Source organism: Dreissena polymorpha, chromosome 5, assembly GCF_020536995.1.
Source record: "Dreissena polymorpha isolate Duluth1 chromosome 5, UMN_Dpol_1.0, whole genome shotgun sequence".
Taxonomy (NCBI): domain Eukaryota; kingdom Metazoa; phylum Mollusca; class Bivalvia; order Myida; family Dreissenidae; genus Dreissena; species Dreissena polymorpha.
The window spans coordinates 1,834,833-1,856,620 of NC_068359.1; the positions used below are offsets into that span (position 1 = coordinate 1,834,833).

The following is a 21,788-nucleotide window of genomic DNA, read 5'->3' on the forward strand; positions in this document are numbered from 1 at the left end:
TTGGGGTATGTTCCACTAACACTGAACTTACATTATTGCATTGTTTAGATTGCTTTTATTGTGCTTACATGCTAGAAAATATTGTTTTGTTTACCCCAATGGTTTAGAACATTTGCCTAACTGCTTATAATCATGACAAAAAGTTCCACTTAAAAATGCTTGTGAAATGAGTATAACAAATAACAATTAACACAACAAAGGATAAAGAAACATGTGTTTTATTCAGCAGTTTCTAACATTTTCTTCTATATACCATTGTTATACTCAACCATCTACAGAGTGGTTGTTTATGAAATGTCAGTTATTTATTCCGAAGTAAACGCGGCCAGATCAGTCCAATAATGCGCCCCAGTTTCGGGTTTTGCCATGATTTTAACGGCGGCGGTCATCATGATGATCATGTCCATGGTGTCCATGGTGATCATCGTCATGGGGGCTGGAATCACTGTCTGCAATCCGACCAATCACTGCGCAGCTCAGTTTTGAGCCATCAGGATTATGCACCTGAAAAACAATGGTGGACTTTGTACTTCATAGTAATATGGAATATATGGTTTTGTGCAATTCTAAAATATAGCTGAAATAAAATGTGTTGTTACTATTTTTGGAGGTTTAAAAATATACAAAATAGCTTAAATGTTGTACACTGGCAGATCAACAGACAGCTCTGGTGTTCATATGTATGGGAGAATTAGAGCTTTTACTCAAGTTTTTAATAATGTGTGTATCAGAAAAACAATTTTTTAGTTTTTTTAATTATTATTAGGGTTCATGACATATTCTGACAAAAAATTTGCTCAGCAAACTATTTGTTATTAGTTAGATCTATAGACAAATGCTTTTTTCCAAGCTGTTTGAAAACCAAGGAAAAATAGTTTTTACTGTCAATCAAAACTGTTCATGACATGTAAATATATATTTTTTTACTTTTACAAGATAATAAATAAAAATACAACCGAATATATAATAAGTAACCTGATATTTATTAACTGATCTATAACTCCACTTTATTTCTGTTGCCATATATATATATACATACATTTCGAACTATTGTGATCAGGCTTTTTATGTGTAAAAGACTAATTACGTCAATACTCTGTTTATGTGCTAGGTCAGAGGCGGTTATCATCAGACAAAACAGGTATTTTTGCGTGTTTTACCCTTAATTGCTTTTCTTCAATGCTGCTATCTTTTAAGCCATTTCTGCTACAATGTGATTAGCGTTTATTTTGTATTAATATTTGCTTTATATCTTGACATAACAAGCTGCGAAATTTCTTGGTGGGTAACAAAATAACCACTCCGGCTAAGAAAAATTGTAGCAAGTAAAATCACTAGTTCGCCTTGTATATGGGGGTAACCTTGGTTTCAACCCCAATTAGGTAGCATTCTCAAAAGCTTTCCATAGACACTAATGAAACACAATGGGTAGTCTTTGTCACCCTAACCTTATGGTTCTGAACCAATAAAGCTGACATAAAGTTTACACCTTTACCGCTTAACCCTGTGCATGCTGGGATATTTGTCGTCTGCTAAAATGTCGTCTGCTGATTTTCTAAAATTAGCAATTTCTTCGATTTTTTTCAAAGAATACTATCAGAATAGCAAACAGTTTAGATCCTGATGAGACACCACATTCTGTGGCGTCTCATCTGGATCCAAACTGTTTGCAAAGGCCTTCAAAATTTGGTTCCAGCGCTTAAAGGGTTAAATATGCATTTTGAGTCTTTTTGACGCATGCGTAGTCCCTTAGTTAATAGAAAGTTACATTTTATTGAATACCTTTCTTACTTAGTTCAAGTTTTAAAGGCTTCATGTCCAACCCTTAGTTACTGATGAGCAGCAAACAGCATAAAACCTGAACAGACTGCGAGTTACTTGCAGGCTGTTCTGGTTTTATGCTGGTTGTAAAAGCTATTTTCACTTAGCTTCTTATGGGGAAAAGGATTAAAGGAAGAAAACATGTTGCATATGAAGAAAATATCACACTTACTACGATTGATCTTCCTACTATGCTGTTGCTTCCAAACAGGGTCAAGGCTGTATTGTTAACCCAGTGACCTTCGACACTACCATCTGCTTGGGCTGTAACATGACCTAGATCTCCATCATCCCTGAAAAAAAATATACCTTTAAATACATGTCTAAAGATTAACATTTTCAGCATAACAAATTATTGTCAGAAATAATTTGAAAATTACAGCACCTATCGTGAGAGACAGAAATTAAGAAATAAGGAATATGTGAATTGAAAATTAGACCTGTTAAGCAGCATTCTTGGAAAGTATTTTAACTGCACATATTGTTTAGAAAGTTAACTGTAAAACACAACAAAACCCATTTATACATTCTTATTTCTATATCTGAATGTAATGTCTGTAATTTACTTAGCGAAAAAAATCACACACACCAAATTTACATATCACACGGAGTTAAGAACAAGAAACCGTTGGGGACGGGTGATGCTCCCCAAAGTTGTTTTTTTCACAATATTGCACTGTATATTCAGATAAAAGGAAACGTCTTGAGAGACATAACTTTGGACAAAATAATACGATGGATGGTTTAGAAACTTAAAAATTTCAAAGGGCCATAACTCTCTAACTCATCTAACCAGAACCCACAAATAACATGCGCATCTCCTCAAGGTAGTTAAGCTGCCCATAAAACTTCATGGTATTCCAGTCAGTAGTTGGGGAGAAATAGCCCGGTCAAGAATTTACTATATGTACAGTTTATAGAAAATTTCAAAGGGCCATAACTGTGAAAAATCATCCGACCAGAACCCGCTGATAATATGCACATCTCCTCTTGGTAGTGAAGCATCCCATAAAGTTTCATTGAACTCCGGTCATCAGTTGCTGAGAAATAGCCGGGACAAGAATTGCACTATATGTACAGTTAATGGAAAATTTCAAAGGGCCATAACTCTGTGAAAAATCATCAGACCAGAACCCGCTGATAATATGCACATCTCCTCTTGGTGGTGAAGCATCCCATAAAGTTTCTTTGAATTCCGGTCATTAGTTGCTGAGAAATAGCCAGGATAAAAATTGTGCACGGACGGACACACTGACAGATGGACGGACAGACGAAGCGGCGACTATATGCTCCACCCCCCAAAATTTTTGGGCGAGCATAAAAACAACAGAAAAGGCTATTTAAGCGTTGAAGTATTATCTTAACCATTACAAGAGCCTTCATGTTTTTGTGTGCAACAAACTTAATTATTTAACATTAAAGTGACAAGTTATTCTGAAATCCTTCAAGTCAATCTCAACAAGTCTTTTCATGACAAAGTGATTCTCATAAATCATGAATGATACAGATTACGCATTGACTTAAAGAACTCAAGAATCATCATGATGGTGTCCAGAACTAGAGAATCAACATGATGGTGTCCAGAACTAGAGAAAGCTCAGTGTTAACCAGTTGGTCCTACAATACACACAACTTACTTATCATCCTTGGTTGGATTGAAATGTGGTCCAACATTCTGACAGTTATGGCCAACATCTCCATATTCATGAACATGCATTGCGTAGCTGCCTGCAGCTCCCACGTTATCAAACTCAACAAAGAAGCTGGCTCCTTTATCACCGGTCTGCAAAATGAATATACATGTGTATACAGTTTTCTAGAAGTCTTAAAGTAAAACCATTATTGATGAATAAATATTTGATAAGTCCTTGTACATTTTTGTGCTCGCAAATTAACTTTTCTTATAATTCTTCATTTACCTGGCATTTAATTCATTCAATCATTTCTTTTTAATTTGTATCTGTGATTATTAAGAAAATAAACAAAACAAAAATTGGCGAAAAAAACCAACATAACACAAGAGCCTTGTTTGTGAAACGCATTGCCCAATACTGCACTTTGAAGCCACACAAGAGCTTTTTTATAGAAAAGTCTAAGGCCAGTAATTTTGTCATTTAGCCCTTTGCATGCTGGGAAATTTGTTGTCTGCTAAAATGTCGTCTGCTGAATTTCTAAAATTAGCATTTTCTTCGATTTTTTTCAAAGAATATTATCAGAATAGCAAACAGTTTGGATCCTGATGAGACGCCACGTTCTGTGGCGTCTCATTTGGATCCAAACCGTTTGCAAAGGCCTTCAAAATTCGGTTATTGCTCTGAAAGGGTTAGGTAGACTCACACACCAAAAATAAGGTCAGGGAGTATCTGAAAGCATTTTGAAAACCATTCTAAAAAGGTGTTATTTTAAGAAATTCCTTAGGCCAAGGCCCATAGCATTGTCAAAAATCAATTGACCAGAATGAAACTTGGACTTGAAGTGTAAGTCATGTAGATTACCTCATAAACCAAACAAGAGGGGAATCAAAGCGCTGAAGGCACTGAAGATGTTCGCTATTGCATAATTTAACACGCAATTCATTTTTCAAAATCAATCGCAAGTTTGAAATGAACACACGCCATTCAACTTAAAAAAGTGTGTGTCATAGCGCACGGGTCGAGTTTTGTGTGCACTTTTTATCATCCTTATTATTTCATAGAAATAACTAAGACAAAATAAAAACAGCATGCTTTTTTGGAAGTTCTGAAAGCAAAGAAAGTATGATGAAAATGGTAATGAGAACTTAATATAAAAAAAATTTGCAGTCACCATCATATTAAAGGAATATTTTTTCTAATATCAAATGACTATCTCACCAAGAATATAAATTCATAATGAAAGTTCCGTGTACAAAACTTTTGATTTTTGACACCATATACAAATTCAAAATATACAATAATCTTCGTATCTTGTATATGGAGGAATAAAAGTATATAAACATTGCTGTTTATGCTTTACTTGTTACCCGAGCAGTTCACACGGTGTCAACAACGCTAACATAAACATAGGTATAGAGCACTAATGCGCTTTTAGGCGAAGCTGTTTCAGTTTTCATCTTAGTGACTTTAACATAACGCCAACAGACACGCATGAATATTTTCGAATATTTAATAAGCTGATTCGAGATACAACCTCTGAATTTTTGCTACATCACTGCGTATGTGCTCAATTCAAAGGATGTAGCACTGTTCAGTGTAAGAAATTCCGGACTACTCTCTGTATGCTCAAACGACACAAATTGTGGCCCTGTTACAATTACGCGTTACAATCCATCTTGCAGAATTTCAATTTCGCCTCCAAGATGAGAAAACAATCATTAGCGAAATAGTATAGTGTCACGATAAGAGAAAATCGTTTAATTATCATACCACAATGTTTGCCGTACTTGGTCAGCACGTCTGGAAATCATTCCTTAATGCGTCGATAGGCTGCCATTATTAACAAGTTTGCTATTTTGAATTCAATTTTGTATCAAAAAGCATTGTTTTTAAATGTGGGATTTTCAATTCGCAATGAGATTTGTAATGACCCTCGTCATGCGAAAATGGGTCTTTTTCCATATGCGCCCTTCATATAAATAGCCCACTCAGCTATCCCTCCTTCTGGTAAGGAGAAACATAACATATTGAGTGATTTAAAGCGAACAGCTTCGCCTATGGCCTGACTGCGCAAGAGCACATGTTGGGTTTAACAAACGCTTGCCGAAACGCATAAGACCCATTTTCGCATGACGGCGCTATTGACGTGTGATTTAAATGTGACGAAAGAAAACTGCGTTTAAATCAAATATAAACATACGATATATTTCGATAATGAAGAAAGATACTCATAACAAGGCATATGAGGACACATATGAAGTGCTCTCCCGTAGTATATTTTTTATTTACTCACACTAATGTGTTGTTTGACAATGCTAACACACATTTCATGCGGTGAATATGCAGCTTACAAGTGAAAAACACAACACAATAGTTTAACTTTTGTTTAATTGTATTCAATTATTTAGAAAAGTAAATTGCTAACTTTATTTCAAAGTCGGCGTATACGCCGACTACATTTTTAAAAGACATGTATTGTTATAAATATATTTCATATAATATATTTAGTTGTTTTCGGTTTTAGCGATTATAAAGCATTTTCGAGGTTGCCTATAGTATGCCTGAGTAATTGATGAACTCATATCCAACTGTCAATGTATTGAGAACTGTGAATATAAACAAGCTAACCCTTCTACTAAGCTTCTACTATTGCGTTGCTAGCACCCGTAAATACAAAAGATCGCCGCTATGTGTTGAGAACCAAGAACGCTTTCCAGAAATACCCGATGCAGTAGCTTCAACGAGGTTATGAAACAGGTCATTCGTATTATTATTATAAATTATTTGTTATATTCGGGTTAAGCGATTATGATTTTTTTTAGTCTATCGTATCGCTGAAGTTATTGTTGAACTTATGTTCAACGTTTTATAAATTGAGAATATAAGTAAGCGTCAACTTTTTCCCAAATCTCTCAATTTACGACCTGTACTACGTCATTGAGTTGTATGTGAGAGCGTAACCTATTGCGTTGTTATCGCCCGTAAACTTTCCTTTGTTTATCGACAGGCGCATCTATTAATAGCCTCATATCATGAATGCCAAAACACCCGCGAAAAAGAACGTGACCAAATAGGACGCTAAACGCAAATACCATGCGACTACGAATTTAAATATGTAAGAACGCTCCGCAATTCCTCTGAAGCCGGGGCCTTGTGATTGCTTTTACGTAAAGAATTGACCTCTAACTGAAGTAAGCAAAGGAAACGCAGCACCTAATTGACCCATTCCTTCTATGTGCGAAGGCAGATTGAATTTTACTAATGTATGGTTTGCCTATTATAACACACATTATAATGCGGTAAATATGCGACTAAAAGTAAAAAACACTATAATTAAACTTTTGTTTTTAATTAAGTTATTTAGAAACCAAAATTCCAAACCTTATTTCAAAACAGCAAGACTACATTTTTTAGAGAATATTCTTGTTATATTTAAATATTTTTTAACAGTTTCAGCGATAATGAATCATTTTTATGTTGTCTATCGTATCCCGGTAATAATTGTTGAACTCGTGGTCAACGTGTTATTAATTGAGACCTGTGAATATAAACAAGCGTAACCTTATACTAGTGCGTAATTCTCACCCGGACTCCCCTTTGTTTATCGCCAGCCTCAGATTTATTAATGAGATGAGCGAAAATACTACGTCACGCAGACGCAGCAGAAAGTGGACTATTTTAATCATTCATAAACAATCTCCTCCGCGACACGTGCAATACGATCATTGTTTTTTTTATTCTTTTCTATAAAACACCATTCGAAACTATTGCATTTAACACGATATTAATATAATGTTTCCATTTGTGAATAAACATAATTGGAGAACTCAAACCTCTTGCATAAATTATACAACTCTTTCTTCGCGCGTAGTGTAAGCGGGAATTGGGCTAATCATACCCAGGCCGTATCGACCTGAATTTTACATCAAGCACATTAGACGGTCGCTAAAGCGACCATCTAAAAAACTGCAAGTGTTTAATATAAAAGTTTGGACAACTTTTATTCTACAGAAAATTTCTAAGTCAAAGGCTTATTTCTTCGACAAAAATGAATGGACCAGAACAAAACTCAAACTTAATCTGTTAATCATGCAGGTAGACTCACATACCAAAAATCAGGATTTTTTTTTACGCATTTAGGAAAAAAAACTCCTGAAACATTATACTGGACAGAGAGACGATCTGGTTGGGATAAACACTGTCAGCTGTAAAGTAATGCAATTTTTGTGGTCTTCTAACAGGACAGATTAGCCTAACCCTTTGCATGCTGGGAAATGTGTCGTCTGCTAAAATGTCGTCTGCTGAATTTCTAAAATTAGCATTTTCTTAGATTTTTTTTCAAAGAATATTATCAAAATATCAAACAGTTTGGATCCTGATGAGACGCCACGTTCTGTGGTGTCTCATCTGTATGCAAACTGTTTGCAAAGGCCTTCAAAATTCAGTTCCAGCACTGAAGAGTTAATTCTGACCAGACTATACTGATCCACATGCTGGTCTGGAGCTGCACTGGCCACTTATGGCGTAAGACCCATTTTCCCATGACGCGGATCATACATTAACCCTTTGCATGCTGGGAAATTTGTCTTCTGCTAAAATGTCGTCTGCTGAATTTCTAAAATTAGCATTTTCTTCGATTTTTTCAAAGAATACTATCAGAATAGCAAACAGTTTGGATCCTGATGAGACGCCACGTTCTGTGGGGTCTCATCTGGATCCAAACTGTTTGCAAAGGCCTTCAAAATTCGCTTCCCGCACTGAAAGGGTTAAATATACTGGAGGGTTTTCTAAATAATTATTTAAACAATCATTGTTATTTCAGCTCTTGTAAAAACATTTAATAAGGAAAACTGCTGCATCTTTCAATGGATGAGCATAAACATACCTTCTGTCTGACCTGTATGTGACCATGTGTGCCACTGGTAGCGTCATCAAAATGAGCGACTGCTAAATGTTCATCTGTGAAAACAAGGCAACATGTGGTCTGGTATTTAATTTACAAAACAATTCTGAGAAGTATAAGGCTTAGAAAAAAGAATATTCCTTATATTGGAATATTCATACATTGCTTTAACTTTGAAGCAAACTTGGCATTTACCACCTCTATCACACATTCTTCTTGTACAACATTTTGAAAGTGACATTATCATCAATGAAAGTCTGTATATATTCAAACCCTGGACGTATTCTGTTCTCTAATCAAAAGCTGAAGAATTGGTTTGTAAACACCGGCAGAGGGAAATTATCTATATAATGAATGAGTATGGTTTCAGTATCAAATAAAATTGCTTTAGAGAATTCCTAAATAGTATTTAAAAAAGCTTATAATGGGACAAATTATGAATGAATGAATGTTCATGATTTATTCCAGCATTTTTAAGCAATAAACAAACATTCATATGTATAATGGTAATACCCCGGTATTGGTAAAAATGTGTCTAAGAAAGAATTATAGCAAATTGTTGCTTGTATTATTTGAAAGATTTGCAATACAAGTTACATTTAAAGTGGATGTATTAATAGGAGGAGATTATTGCTTTAAATTACAACTTCACAATTCTAACTCACAACTAGACACATGTCCATAGGGCACAGATACCCCCCCCCCCCCCCCCGTCCATTCTACTGTTGTATTAAAACCCCATCTATGTCAAAAACATGTTGCTTATGGTAAAATTAAATGTTTGACCTCTAACACTAATTTGACCTTTGATGTATTAGAAAAATTTGACCTCTTATTATGACCTTGACCTTTATTGCAAGGAGATAGATGTTACACACTTGCTGCATTTAGAATTCAAAAACCTATGGTCTTTATCAGCATAATCTGTTTAATTATAGCCTTTATTGAATGAAGATCACACTACTGCTGATAATAATTACCATCATATTTGTATAATTGTCTATCTCTGTGGATATTATCATTTTAAACATAATTGTCTATCCAGTATCCAGAAATTCCATCATCATACTCAACAGTATATCAATCAAAACACCTACGATCGTCGTCATGGTGATCGTCGTCATGCAGGTGCACATGAACATGCTGGTCGTCATCCGAGTGCTTGTGCTTTTCTTCTCCCGAGTGGAAGTACATGTGCACCTTGCCTCCACTACATTCTCCCTTGCTGGTGTCAAGGTCATCCAGTCGCTGTTTAAGCTCGTCAACCTTCTGCTTCAGAGCATCCATATCTGTTAACAAATGCAGTGGAACAAAATTATAAACAAGAGCACCGCCTTGCGGGGGCAGACCGCTCATCTATTTTTCTTTTTAAAGGTGAAGGGACTTATCTCAATTTCAATCGCAAAGGAAGGTGAGGTGGAGTGGAGGGGGGGTGTATAGTGTGGGGGTGTGGTCATTTATTACATTTTCTTCCAAAATGCAAAAAAAATGCATTTTTTGGGGGGGGGATTCTTAGGTGGGATGGTTGGACAGTATTTAAAAAATAAAACTAGTGCACCGCCTTGCGGGTGCAGACCGCTCATCTATTTTTCTTTTTAAAGGTGTAGGGACCTATCTCAATTTCAATCACAAAGGAGGGAGGGGTGGAGTGGAGTGGAGAGGGGTGTATAGTGTGGGTGTGTGGTCATTTATTACATTATCTTGCAAAAATGCAAAAGAAATATAAAAAAATTGAGAGGGGGGAGGGGGGGGATTTTTGGGTGGGATGGTTGGACGGTATTTCAAAAATAAAATAATAAAAATGAATTTTTGTGTTTTTTAACTGTTTGAAAAAAAAAGAAGAGATGTGTTTGTCAGAATCACAATGCCCCCTATTGCGCCGCTTTGATTGATTTTTTTACCTTTGACCTTGAAGGATGACCTTGACCTTGAACTTCCACCACTCAAAATGTGCAGCTTTATGAGAAGGCCGCTATGAAATATTATTTGTTTGACCTTGAAGGATGACCTTGACCTTGAAGAATGACCTTGACCTTGAACTTCCACCACTCACAATGTGCAGCTTCATGAGAACGCCGCTTTGAATTAAAAAAAAAAATTACCTTTGACCTTGAAGGATGACCTTGACCTTGAAGGATGACCTTGACCTTGAACTTCCACCACTCAAAATGTGCAGCTTCATGAGAACGCCGCTTAGAATTTTTTGTTTTGTTTTTTGACCTTGAAGGATGACCTTGACCTTGAACTTCCATCACTCAAAATGTGCAGCTTCATGATTACGCCGCTTTGATTTTTTTTCAATTTTGTTTGACCTTTGAACTTGAATGATGACCTTGACCTTGAAGAATGACCTTGACCTTGAACCTACACCACTCAAAATGTGCAGCTTCATGATAACGCCGCTTTAAAATTATTATTTTTTTGCCTTTGACCTTCAAGGATGACCTTGACCTTGAAGAATGACCTTGTCCTTGAACTTCCACCACTCAAAATGTGCAGCTTCATGATAACGCCACTTAAAAACAAGAGCACCGCCTTGCGGGTGCAGACCGCTCATCTATTTTCTTTTCAAAGGTGAAGGGACTCTCATTTTCAATCACAAAGGAGGGAGGGGTGGAGTGAAGAGGGGTTTATAGTGTGGGGTTGTGGACATTTATTACATTATCTTCCAAAAAAGCGAAAAAAAAAAAAAAATAGGGGGCGGGGGGAGGGGGGGGGGGGTGGGGGGGCGGCGGGCGCGATGGGGGGTGTATTTTTTGGGTGCGATGGTTGGACGGTATTTCAAACATAACCGTTTTAAAAAAAAAATGGGTGGGGGGGTTATTTTGTGATGGGGGTGGTGGTAATTTGTGAGATGAGATTAAAAAAAAAAAAAAAATCAAAAAAAAAATTGGGGGGGGTGGGGTGGGGGGGTGGGGTGGGGGTATAGTGTGAGGGTGTGGTGGTAATTTGTGAGATGATCTTAAAAAAAAAAAAAAAAAAAAAAAAATAGGGGGGGGGAGGGCGGAGGGGGGGAGGGGGGGAGGGCACGGGGGATGGTTTGGGTGGAGTCTATTGTGGTATGTCAGGTAGTCAGGTAAGAGTAGTTTCGTCAAAGTATCGATCAAATCTAATCATAAATAAAGAAGTTATGGCAATTTTAGCAAAATTTAATAATTTGACCTTGAGAGTCAAGGTCATTCAAAGGTCAAGGTAAAATTCAACTTGCCAGGTACAGTAACCTCATGATAGCATGAAAGTATTTAAAGTTTGAAAGCAATAGCCTTGATACTTAAGAAGTAAAGTGGATCGAAACACAAAATTTAACCATATATTAAGTTACTAAGTAAAAAAAGGGCCATAATTCCGTAACAATGACAACCAGAGTTATGCAACTTGTCCTTTTACTGTACCCTTAGTTTGTGAGTGTTCCAAGTATGAAAGCAATATCTATGATACTTTAGGGGTAGAGTGGACCAAAACATAAATCTTAACCAAATTTTCAATTTTCTAAGTATAAAGGGCCCATAATTCCGTCCAAATGCCAGTCAGAGTTACATAACTTTGCCTGCACAGTCCCCTTATGATAGTTCATAAGTGTTGCAAGTATGAAAGCAATAGCTTTGATACTGTAGGAATAAAGTGGACCTAAACACAAAACTTAATCAAATTTTCAATTTTCTAAGTATAAAAAGGGCACATAATTCTGTCAAAATGCCAGTCAGAGTTACATTACTTTGCCTGCACAGTCCCCTTATGATAGTTAGTAAGTGTTGCAAGTATGAAAGCAATAGCTTTGATGCTTAAGGAATAAAATGGACCTAAACACAAAACTTAACCAAAATTTTCAATTTTCTAAGTATAAAAAGGGCACATAACTCTGTCAAAATGCACGCCAGAGTTATCTAACTTTGCCTGCCCAGTCCCCTCATGATAGTAAGTAAGTGTACCAAGTTTGAATGCAATAGCATTGATACTTACTGAGAAAAGTGGACCTAAACGCAAAACTTAACCAAAATTTTCAATTTTCTAAGTATAAAAAGGGCACATAATTCTGTCAAAATGCACGCCAGAGTTATCTAACTTTGCCTGCCCAGTCCCCTCATGATAGTAAGTAAGTGTACCAAGTTTGAATGCAAGCGCATTGATACTTTCTGAGAAAAGTGGACCTAAACGCAAAACTTAACCGGACGCCAACGCCGACGCCGACGCCAAGGTGATGACAATAGCTCATAATTTTTTTTCAAAAAATAGATGAGCTAAAAATAATTGTTTTTTTACCTTTAACCTTGAAGGATGACCTTGACCTTGAAGGATGACCTTGAACTTCCACCACTCAAAATGTGCAGCTTCATGAGAATGCCGCTTTGAATTTATTTTTATTTTTTGACCTTGACGGATGACCTTGACCTTGAACTTCCACCACTCAAAATGTGCAGCTTCATGAGATACACATGCATGCCAAATATCAAGTTGCTATCTTCAATATTAAAAAAGTTATGGCCAATGTTTAAGTTTTCAGACGGACAGACGCCATATATTTGACATTTGACCTTGAAGGATGACCTTCACCTTCACCTTTCACCACTCAAAATGTTCAGCGCCATGAGATGCACATGCATGCCATATATATTAGGTTGCTATCTTCAATATTGAAAAAGTAATGGCCAATGTTAAAGTTTTCGGACGGACAGACACCATAAATTTGACATGTGACCTTGAAGGATGACCTTTTACCACTCAAAATGTGCAGCTCCATGAGATACACATGCATGCCAAATATCAAGTTGCTATCTTAAAAAGTGAAAAAGTTATGGCCAATGTTAAAGTTCTTTTTGGACGGACTGACATACTGACGGACAGTTCAACTGCTATATGCCACAGGGGGGTATAGTGTGAGGGTGTGGTGGTCATTATTAGGTGATCTTTAATTTAAAAAAATAATAATGGGGGGGGGGGGGGGGAATTGAGGGGGGATTTGGGGGGGATTCGAGGGGGGGGGGGCGTGGAGGATGGTTTGGACAGAGTCAATTGTGGTATTTCAGGTAAGAGTTGTTTTGTCAAAGTATCAATCGAATCTAATCATAAATAAAGAAGTTATGGCAATTTTAGCAAATTTAATAATTTGTCCTTGAGAGTCAAGATCATTCAAAGGTCAAGGTGAAATTCAACTTGCCTGGTATAGTACCCTCATGATAGCATGAAAGTATTTAAAGTTTGAAAGCAATAGCCTTGATACTTAAGAAGTAAAGTTGAACACAAAATGTAACCATATGTTCAAAGTTACTAAGTAAAAAAAAGGCCATAATTCCGTAAAAATGACAACCAGAGTTATGAAACTTGTCCTTTACTGTCACCTTATGATAGTTTGCGAGTGTTCCAAGTATGAAAGCAATATCTATGATACTTTAGAGGTAAAGTGGACCAAAACACAAAACTTAACCAAATTTTCAAGTATAAAGGGCCCGTAATTCCGTCAAAATGCCAGTCAGAGTTACATAACTTTGCCTGCACATTCCCTTTACAATAGTTAGTAAGTGTTGCAAGTATGAAAGCAATAGCTTTGATACTTTAGGAAAAAAGTGGACCTAAACACAAAACTTAACCAAATTTTCAATTTTCTAAGTATTAAAAGGGCACATAATTCTGTCAAAATGCCAGTCAGAGTTACATAACTTTGCCTGCACAGTCCCCTTATGATAGTTAGTAAGTGTTGCAAGTATAAAAGCAATAGCTTTGATACTTAAGGAATAAAATGGACCGAAACACAAAACTTAACCAAAATTTTCAATTTTCTAAGTATAAAAAGGGCACATAATTCTGTCAAAATGCAAGCCAGAGTTATCTAACTTTGCCTGCCCAGTCACCTCATGATAGTAAGTAAGTGTACCAAGTTTGAATGCAATAGCATTGATACTTTATGAGAAAGTGTACCTAAACGCAAAACTTAACCGGACGCCGACGCCAAGGTGATGACAATAGCTCATAATTTAAAAAAATAAATAGATGAGCTAAAAATAAAACTATTAATCAGACATGTAAGAATCAAACAATGTTTTCATTGAAAAACCGTCTCTGCTAATAAGCAATCAAGTTTCTTTCTGATGCCTCTCCATTAGTCATCATGGTTGTATTCCTTGGTATTAGAAATCACATTTTTTGTTTATTGGCCAATCAAAAGCGATACATTTATTTTTTCATTACCGTCACCATGGGTGTCCTCTTGAGATTCAAGCTTCACCTTTATCTTGCCCTTGCCTTTTTCAGGCTTTGGCTTGGCACATACGCTTGCACCAAAGATGGCTGCCACCAGGACCAATACTGCTAGACACTTGGGACTCCACATCGCTGCTGATCTGCCAATCAATAAGCATATTTACCCTTTTCATGCTGGGAAATTTGTCGTCTGCTAAAATGTCGTCTGTTGAATTTCTAAAATTAGCATTTTCTTCGATTTTTTTTCAAAGAATACTATCAGAATAGCAAACAGTTTGGATCCAGATGAGACGCCACGTTCTGTGGCGTCTCATCTGGATCCAAATTGTTTGCAAAGGCTTTCAAAATTTGGTTCCCGCACTGAAAGAGTTAATTAACCCTTTCCTTTTCAGGAGCAAAGTGAAAATGGCTATATGAAACCAGTCTAAAACCATAACAGCCTGCCCGTTATTGGCAGGCTGTTAAGGTTTATTCTGCTTGCTCCTCACCAGTATTTTAAGGTTGGAAAGTACGCTTTAAAAATTTAAAACTTTATATTAAGAAATGTCTTTCATAAAAAAAATATTTAGGGACTGCTTCAGGGTCAAATTGCGTGTCTGAGCCGGAAAGGTAAACCCCCAATTAATAAAAAAAATTATAATGGTGCTGATATCTTTTTCTATATAGATCTTAACAGCCAATAGAAAATCAACCCCATTGAAATAAGAAAAATAAATTAGGATATTTGTTTGTTAACTTTATAGATTTCAATTTACAAGTGACCAGAGAAAAAAGAAGTGCAGGCACAAGTGAAAATATTTCATTATACCATTTACAGTGGATCATAAACAATAATATGTTGAAAGCAGACAATTTTCTCCTTTTAATTACATTCTTTTACATTTGTTTACATTGTAAATGGATTAAAGTGGATCAAACTTTATCATATCATTTGAGCTACAGTGATATTATTAAGTTGTTATTCACTGGTATAATCTCCACAAATTAACTTCGTGCAATAAAAAAGTTATGATATGAAGGCTATTATTTTATTTAATGCCAGTTCCAGAACTCCAAAATTACAGGGACAATATTATAAATTAACAAACTTAAAAGACACATTGAGACCACCAAGGCGTTGAAATACAAACATTTGGTCAATCCAAACAAAGGAGCAACAATAACAACATATATTGTACATACATATTATATTTTTTGTAATCTATATCAATGATGTATACAGTATTTAAACATTATGGAAATAATAAAGAAAAAAAATGCAAAAGCTAAATCTAAAACTTATTATATTTTAGCAATAATAGTAATTGGCTTAAATATCCTCATATTTCAATACACTATAATAAAATAGTATTCAAAATCACTAATTAATCAGTAATGAGAATACATTTTGAAAAGTGAAGTCACCAAAAATCTTAATACTTACATCAATAATGCTTCAAAACTCTAATGCGGATCCTAGAGGCTGACTGAAAGAGCAGCAAAGAACACAACCTTATATTGAAGAGCTCCTCTTTGCACTTAAAATGCCAAGCCTGGAATAAGGACAGATAATCTTATGTTTTTATTCAACAAACAATGGTACCACTGTTTTCTCATTGAAACCATTAATTAACAAGCGTTTGAGGCAGTGCTATTTGAATGGGTTCATTCATGTTCAACGCATGGGGAGAATATTGCATCATTTTTCTTTAAAGAAGGGTAATTTTAAAAGGGCATTGGCCTATAAGTTATAAGCATGCAATGGACATTCAATAAGCGGGCCCTTATTTGCTTAAATCTTCTTATTTAAGCTTGACTGTGTCACACATTTTCAGGTGCCTTACTGCAGTTTGTTTTGCAGTAGAACAACGAGTTTAGAGTCTATATTAAGGAATATTGATTAACTGAAAAGAGTAACTTAAGATATGTTAGCACAAAAGTTCTCCATTATAAAAATATAAACTGCTAAGAACTAAAAAAAATATGGAATAAATACAACATTTTTCTGCAGTGCATTACTGCAGTAATCGATCTAAAAGTTTAAAAACTAATGCCTCTTATGATGTCAAAGTTATCATTTGGAAAGAAAGTATTCACAATTCATAAGTATGAACAATTTATAACTTTATAAAGGAGAGCAAAGTAACTGCTCTTTCTGAATTGCATTATGTTCCTCCATGACGTCTACCTCCCTATGAATGTAATGAAAAAACACTATAATAGACCATTTACTGTTAAACAGTTGCAGCTTTAATCTAAAAGCTTAAATGTTGGTTTAACTTATTCATCCACTTTGACAAATTTATGCACTTTTTCTTTAAACCCTTTACCATTTAGATACTTATTTGTATGCATTTGCAGTCCCTTAGAAAGTTAAATTTAATTAAAGAACTTTCTTACTACATTCAAGTTTTAAAGGCTTCATTTCCAACCCTAAGATACTGATAAGCAGCAATCAGATTAAAACCTGAACAGCTGCGTTTTTCTCTCAGGCTGTTCTGGTTTTATGCTGGTTGCACAAAGCCATTTTCACGTTGCTTCTGAATGGGGAAGGGTAAACAAAAACTTACATAAGGAACATTTATTTGGTTGAAGTTTCATCTAAATATCTTGACTTTTTACAACGTATGTAATCTTTAATTTTAAAGATTTAAGCACAAAAAGGTAAGACATTTTACCAAACACAAATACCAGCATTTGCAAGCAATACTAAATTATACCCCTGAGTAGACATATGAGATGGTCCATTAAAATATGTGAGGTACATTCTAGTATATAGAGACTAAAACTTGTTCCATGCCAATCTCAACTAGAGCATTAGGCCATGCAGACACCAACGTGAACGAATAGGTGAGAAGTAGAGCTTAAACTATTTTAATAATATTATTGACAGCAGATAATGAAATGGTTAAAGCGGGTATATACGATTTTTATATGTGTTTAATTGTAATATATTGATAAAATATGTTACAATAACACAAAATAGGCAAGAAAAATTATACATGATAACCGAATTTCATAAAATGCAGCAAAGACAAATTAGCGCCCGAGCCGATAGTGACGTACATATTTTCCTACAATAACCGAAGCATTCGTCTTTGTATTATAAACCGCTAAACTACGAGGGGTGTTCCAGAAGTTCGTGGATTTTCGCTATAACTAATTAGTTTGCTGGTAAAAGTCAATGAAATTTACATATTATACAAACTAATTATCATGGACTTTATATATAAGCTAAAAATGCATGAATTCCATAAAGCGCGTTTGAAACGCGTTGCCATAGAGACCTCAGTAACGACATGCGGCGCACGCGTGTATTTTATTATAAGTATGAGCGTTACGCGACTTTAAATTTGGTTTAAATGTCGTTGATAAACAGAATTTACTGCAAATTTCACGTTACAGCGCCTAAGTCCTCCTTACAGCCCGGATTTGGCCCCTATGGACTTCCGCGTCTTCCCGGAAGTTAAATCAGAGTTGCGCGGTATTCGCTTTGCAAAGAAACAGGAACTTACAGTTGCAGCAAAGCGAATCGTATTGTCTTTTGACGCTGACTGGTATAGAGACACTTTTGACAAGTGGATTTCCCGACACATAAAGTGCATTCGCATTGGAGGTGATTATGTGGAAAAGATTTGACAGTTGTTAACTTCATAATGTCATTGACGTTGAACAGAAACGTTACACGTGCGTCGGTGTGCACATTGTGCACATGTTTAAATCTCTGATATATATTTATTGTTTTATGTATTTCAATGATATTTGGAGAGTAAATTTGGAACGGACGAAATATTCTTAACATGCAATTTGTTTGTCCATGTTACCAAATGAAAGTTATAGCGAAAATCCACGAACTTCTGAAACACCCCTCGTAAGTTTAGATGCACATCGTACATGTGTGGTATACATGCTGGCGAATTCGGCTGTACAGCCGTTTTCAATTTCAGAATTAAATCACTGGCTTATTTCACATTTTTCGACACATGTTCTTCTTAACTTTTATTTTAATTTATATTGAAATATATAAATAATAAGTTTTTTACACAGTTTATATAAATTTATAAATATTTGACAAAATCGTATATACCCGCTTTAACAATCAATAAAAAATCATTCCATGATCATCTTGATTTTGCATTGAAAACATTCTAAACAAAGGTTGTTGACCTTTAAATCATTGAAAATAGTCTAAACAAAGTTTGTTACCCTTTAAACATTAATTGTGTTTGTTGTCAAAACTTGACCTTTACCTAAAACACACATGACGCTGATTAGACTGTCTTGAGCCACTTTGTTTACATAAGAGTAGGCTGATAATATAGCACTTAGTCTTGAAGTGGAAAAGAACTTTTTTGGTTCATAATACAAAGGCATACAGTCTTTTTATTAACCACAACTCACCTAATTATTTTGTATTCTTAACCAACTGGTGTGTGGCTTATCCAAGATAAAAACATACAAACAGTTATTGTGGGAATGGACAATAAATACAATTATTATGCTTAGAGGACAGAGGGCCATTGTAATATATAAAAAGCAATTTCTTTAACAAAATACTTTTGAATCAGCTGTTGTTGTTTTTATACTTAATATTAGATTAAGATTAAGGGACAAACATCATCATTTCTAAAATAAGAGGCATCACTGCATCACAGTAAAGTGAAGTGTGGTAATATATTGATTTACTGACTCACAGCTTGTTAAAAAAAAAGCAGTTTCTCTAAGACCTCTTTTTTAACCCTTTACCACTTAGATACTTATTTTCACACATTTGTACCGCAGGTCCTTTTACAAAGTTAAATTTAATTGAAGACCTTACTTACAAAATTCAAGTTTTAAAGGCTTCATTTCCAATCCTTAGATACTGAGGAGCAGCAAACAGCATAAAACCTGAACAGACTGCGAGTTACTCGAGTTACTCGCAGGCTATTCTGATTTTATACTGTGTGCACAAAGCAATTTTCACTTTGCCTCTGAGTGAGAAGGATTAAAATATCACTACTAACCCTTTGCATGCAGGGAAATTTGTTGTCTGCTAAAATGTCGTCTGCTGAATTTCTAAAATTAGCATTTCTTCGATTTTTTTTCAAAGAATATTATCAGAATAGCAAACAGTTTGGATCCTGATGAGACGCCACGTTCTGTGGCGTCTCATCTGGATCCAAACTGTTTGCAAAGGCCTTCAAAATTCGGTTCCCGCATTGTAAGGGTTAAATCAAATTTGCTCCATTACAGTCAAAACACATCAAATTGTACTTTTTTCAGATGAAAAAGGAGCAACAGCTTAATGACAATGCAATTAAGAAATTTAGAAATTAAAGAAAAGCTCAGGTAAAAATTAAACAAACACTCCATTGATATCTCTTATTTTACCTTTGACCTCAAAATGAGACTTTGACCTTCCACCAAGGGACTTGGCAAGGTTATTACAAAATTCCAAAATGTGTTCATGGCATTAGCTTAGACAATTATTTGTGTTGTTGACATTAAGACTGTGTTACCTGGTTCTTGCACTTGACATTCTTTCACTAAACTTATCACTTTTACATAGTTATTAAAATATCCAGACATGCTGGAAAAAGTTATGCTCAAACTCTTATTTCCTTAATATGACCTATGACCTAGATTTATGGACTTGACTTGACGTTGAACCTGCTTTTCATTTGCTACACTAGATCTCATTATGCAGATTACTGTTTTATAATAATTGGAAATACCTTAATTTGACCTTTGACCTTGAATACATCTTGACCTTGGACCAAGGGATCTGTTGCTATGTCTCATTATGCAGATCAATTATGAAAGAAGATTAGTAAGTTTATTCTTAAGAAAGGCCTGAAGCCCATATTACAACATATATACATAATATATATACAGATAATACAAAGAGTTGTCCATGTGTATACAATTAAATTGGTTTGGAGTCAAAACATACCATTACTACAAGCATGATGTTCCCTTTGAAAAAGGTATTTTATACTGGTTAACATAGAAGGCATATGTTTTTATAACAAACTCATTTTCATTTCTTAGCAGATCAAAGATTCAAAATAGTTTGTCTGCCATAATACCAATCATACAAATATGTTTGCCTAATTTTTGCTTATTAAGAACATTAAAAAACAAGAGGGCCATGATGGCCCTGTATTTTTCTTTGCGAAAAAAACATGTAATGCGCATGGGTTGAAATGTACTCAAGCATGTGACTTTCTCTTTCTATCCCTCGAAGGGTGAGCATTTTTATATATGGAAAAAGTTACTACTGTGTTAACTAAACAGACAAAAGTGCCCGGGAATTGTTGCACAGGTCCTTTGCTTATAACATAGGTACATTTATCTCTCCAAAAGATATTGTCGTTCTTTCTATTTCACATATTTTTAGATGCTGAAGATCAAATCTACGCATTTGATTTGAAACAGATTCACAAGACCCATAGGAATCAAAATGCCTTAACCCTTTACCAAACAACACATTTTGGACTTTCCCGATTTGAAAGAGGTTGCAGACGTCAATTGAATTAAAATGGAATATGAAGGAAATGATCAGGTAGGGTAGAACTAATTGTGATAAAAGGAGAAATTGCTCATCAACCCACACATCCCTAAGACCAACAGGCCTGAGAATATTATGATAATCTAAAGATTATTTCTTTATATTTATAAATGTATTTAATTAAGTGATACATTTGACTTCTAAGATCAATTCATTACTTATATTAAGAAAATTATAAAATGGTCAGAAATATATATGGATTGTTGAGCAATTGACAATCATTTCAACAATTCATGATCAGTCACGATTCACAAATGGAACAATGAATCATTAGTTATTAACAAGATGTGTTTGTGAAACACTATGTCCCCCTATATGATGTTTGACATTGTAGGATGACCTTGACCTTGTGAAGGATGACCTTGACCTTTCACCTCTCAAAATGTGCAGCTCCATGAGATACACATGCATGCCAAATATCAAGTTGCTATCTTCAATATTGGAAAAGTATTCATAAAATAAGCGATTTGGGCCACATATATTTGACCTCTAACCTTGAAGAATGACCTTGACCTTTCACCACTCAAAATCTGCAGCTCCATGAGATGCACATGCATGCCAAATATCAAGTTGCTATCTTCAATATTGCAAAAGTATTTATAAAATGAGCGATTTTGGCCACATATAATTGACCTCTGACCTTGAAGGATGACCTTGACCTTGACCTTTCACCACTCAAAATGTGCAGCTCCATGAGATACAC

The 21,788-nt window shown here is 35.3% G+C and overlaps 1 protein-coding gene across 1 annotated transcript; it reads right to left on the bottom strand.

Annotated features, from left to right (window-relative positions):
- Window positions 1-202: 202 nt before the first annotated feature.
- LOC127880694 (zinc transporter zipt-7.2-like) lies at window positions 203-16,037 on the bottom strand. Its single transcript, XM_052428028.1, has 7 exons — window positions 15,977-16,037; window positions 14,542-14,693; window positions 9,456-9,647; window positions 8,341-8,414; window positions 3,459-3,604; window positions 1,994-2,114; window positions 203-504 (listed from the first exon to the last, which is right to left on the bottom strand). Exons 2-7 carry the CDS (start codon window positions 14,681-14,683, stop codon window positions 373-375), a joined length of 807 nt encoding a protein of 268 aa, XP_052283988.1. The 5' UTR covers window positions 14,684-14,693; window positions 15,977-16,037; the 3' UTR covers window positions 203-372.
- Between the last annotated feature and the right edge of the window lie 5,751 nt (window positions 16,038-21,788).

What these genes read in the sequence shown, in the direction of transcription:
- LOC127880694 (XM_052428028.1), bottom strand. Translation starts at nt 14,683, where the DNA reads ATGTGGAGTCCCAAGTGTCTAGCAGTATTGGTCCTGGTGGCAGCCATC. An exon ending in CGATCACCATGACGACGATC is followed by an intron (nt 8,415 to 9,455) that starts GTAGGTGTTTTG and finishes TTGTTTTCACAG; the next exon opens with ATGAACATTTAGCAGTCGCT. An exon ending in TAGTAGGAAGATCAATCGTA is followed by an intron (nt 505 to 1,993) that starts GTAAGTGTGATA and finishes ATTGTTTTTCAG; the next exon opens with GTGCATAATCCTGATGGCTC.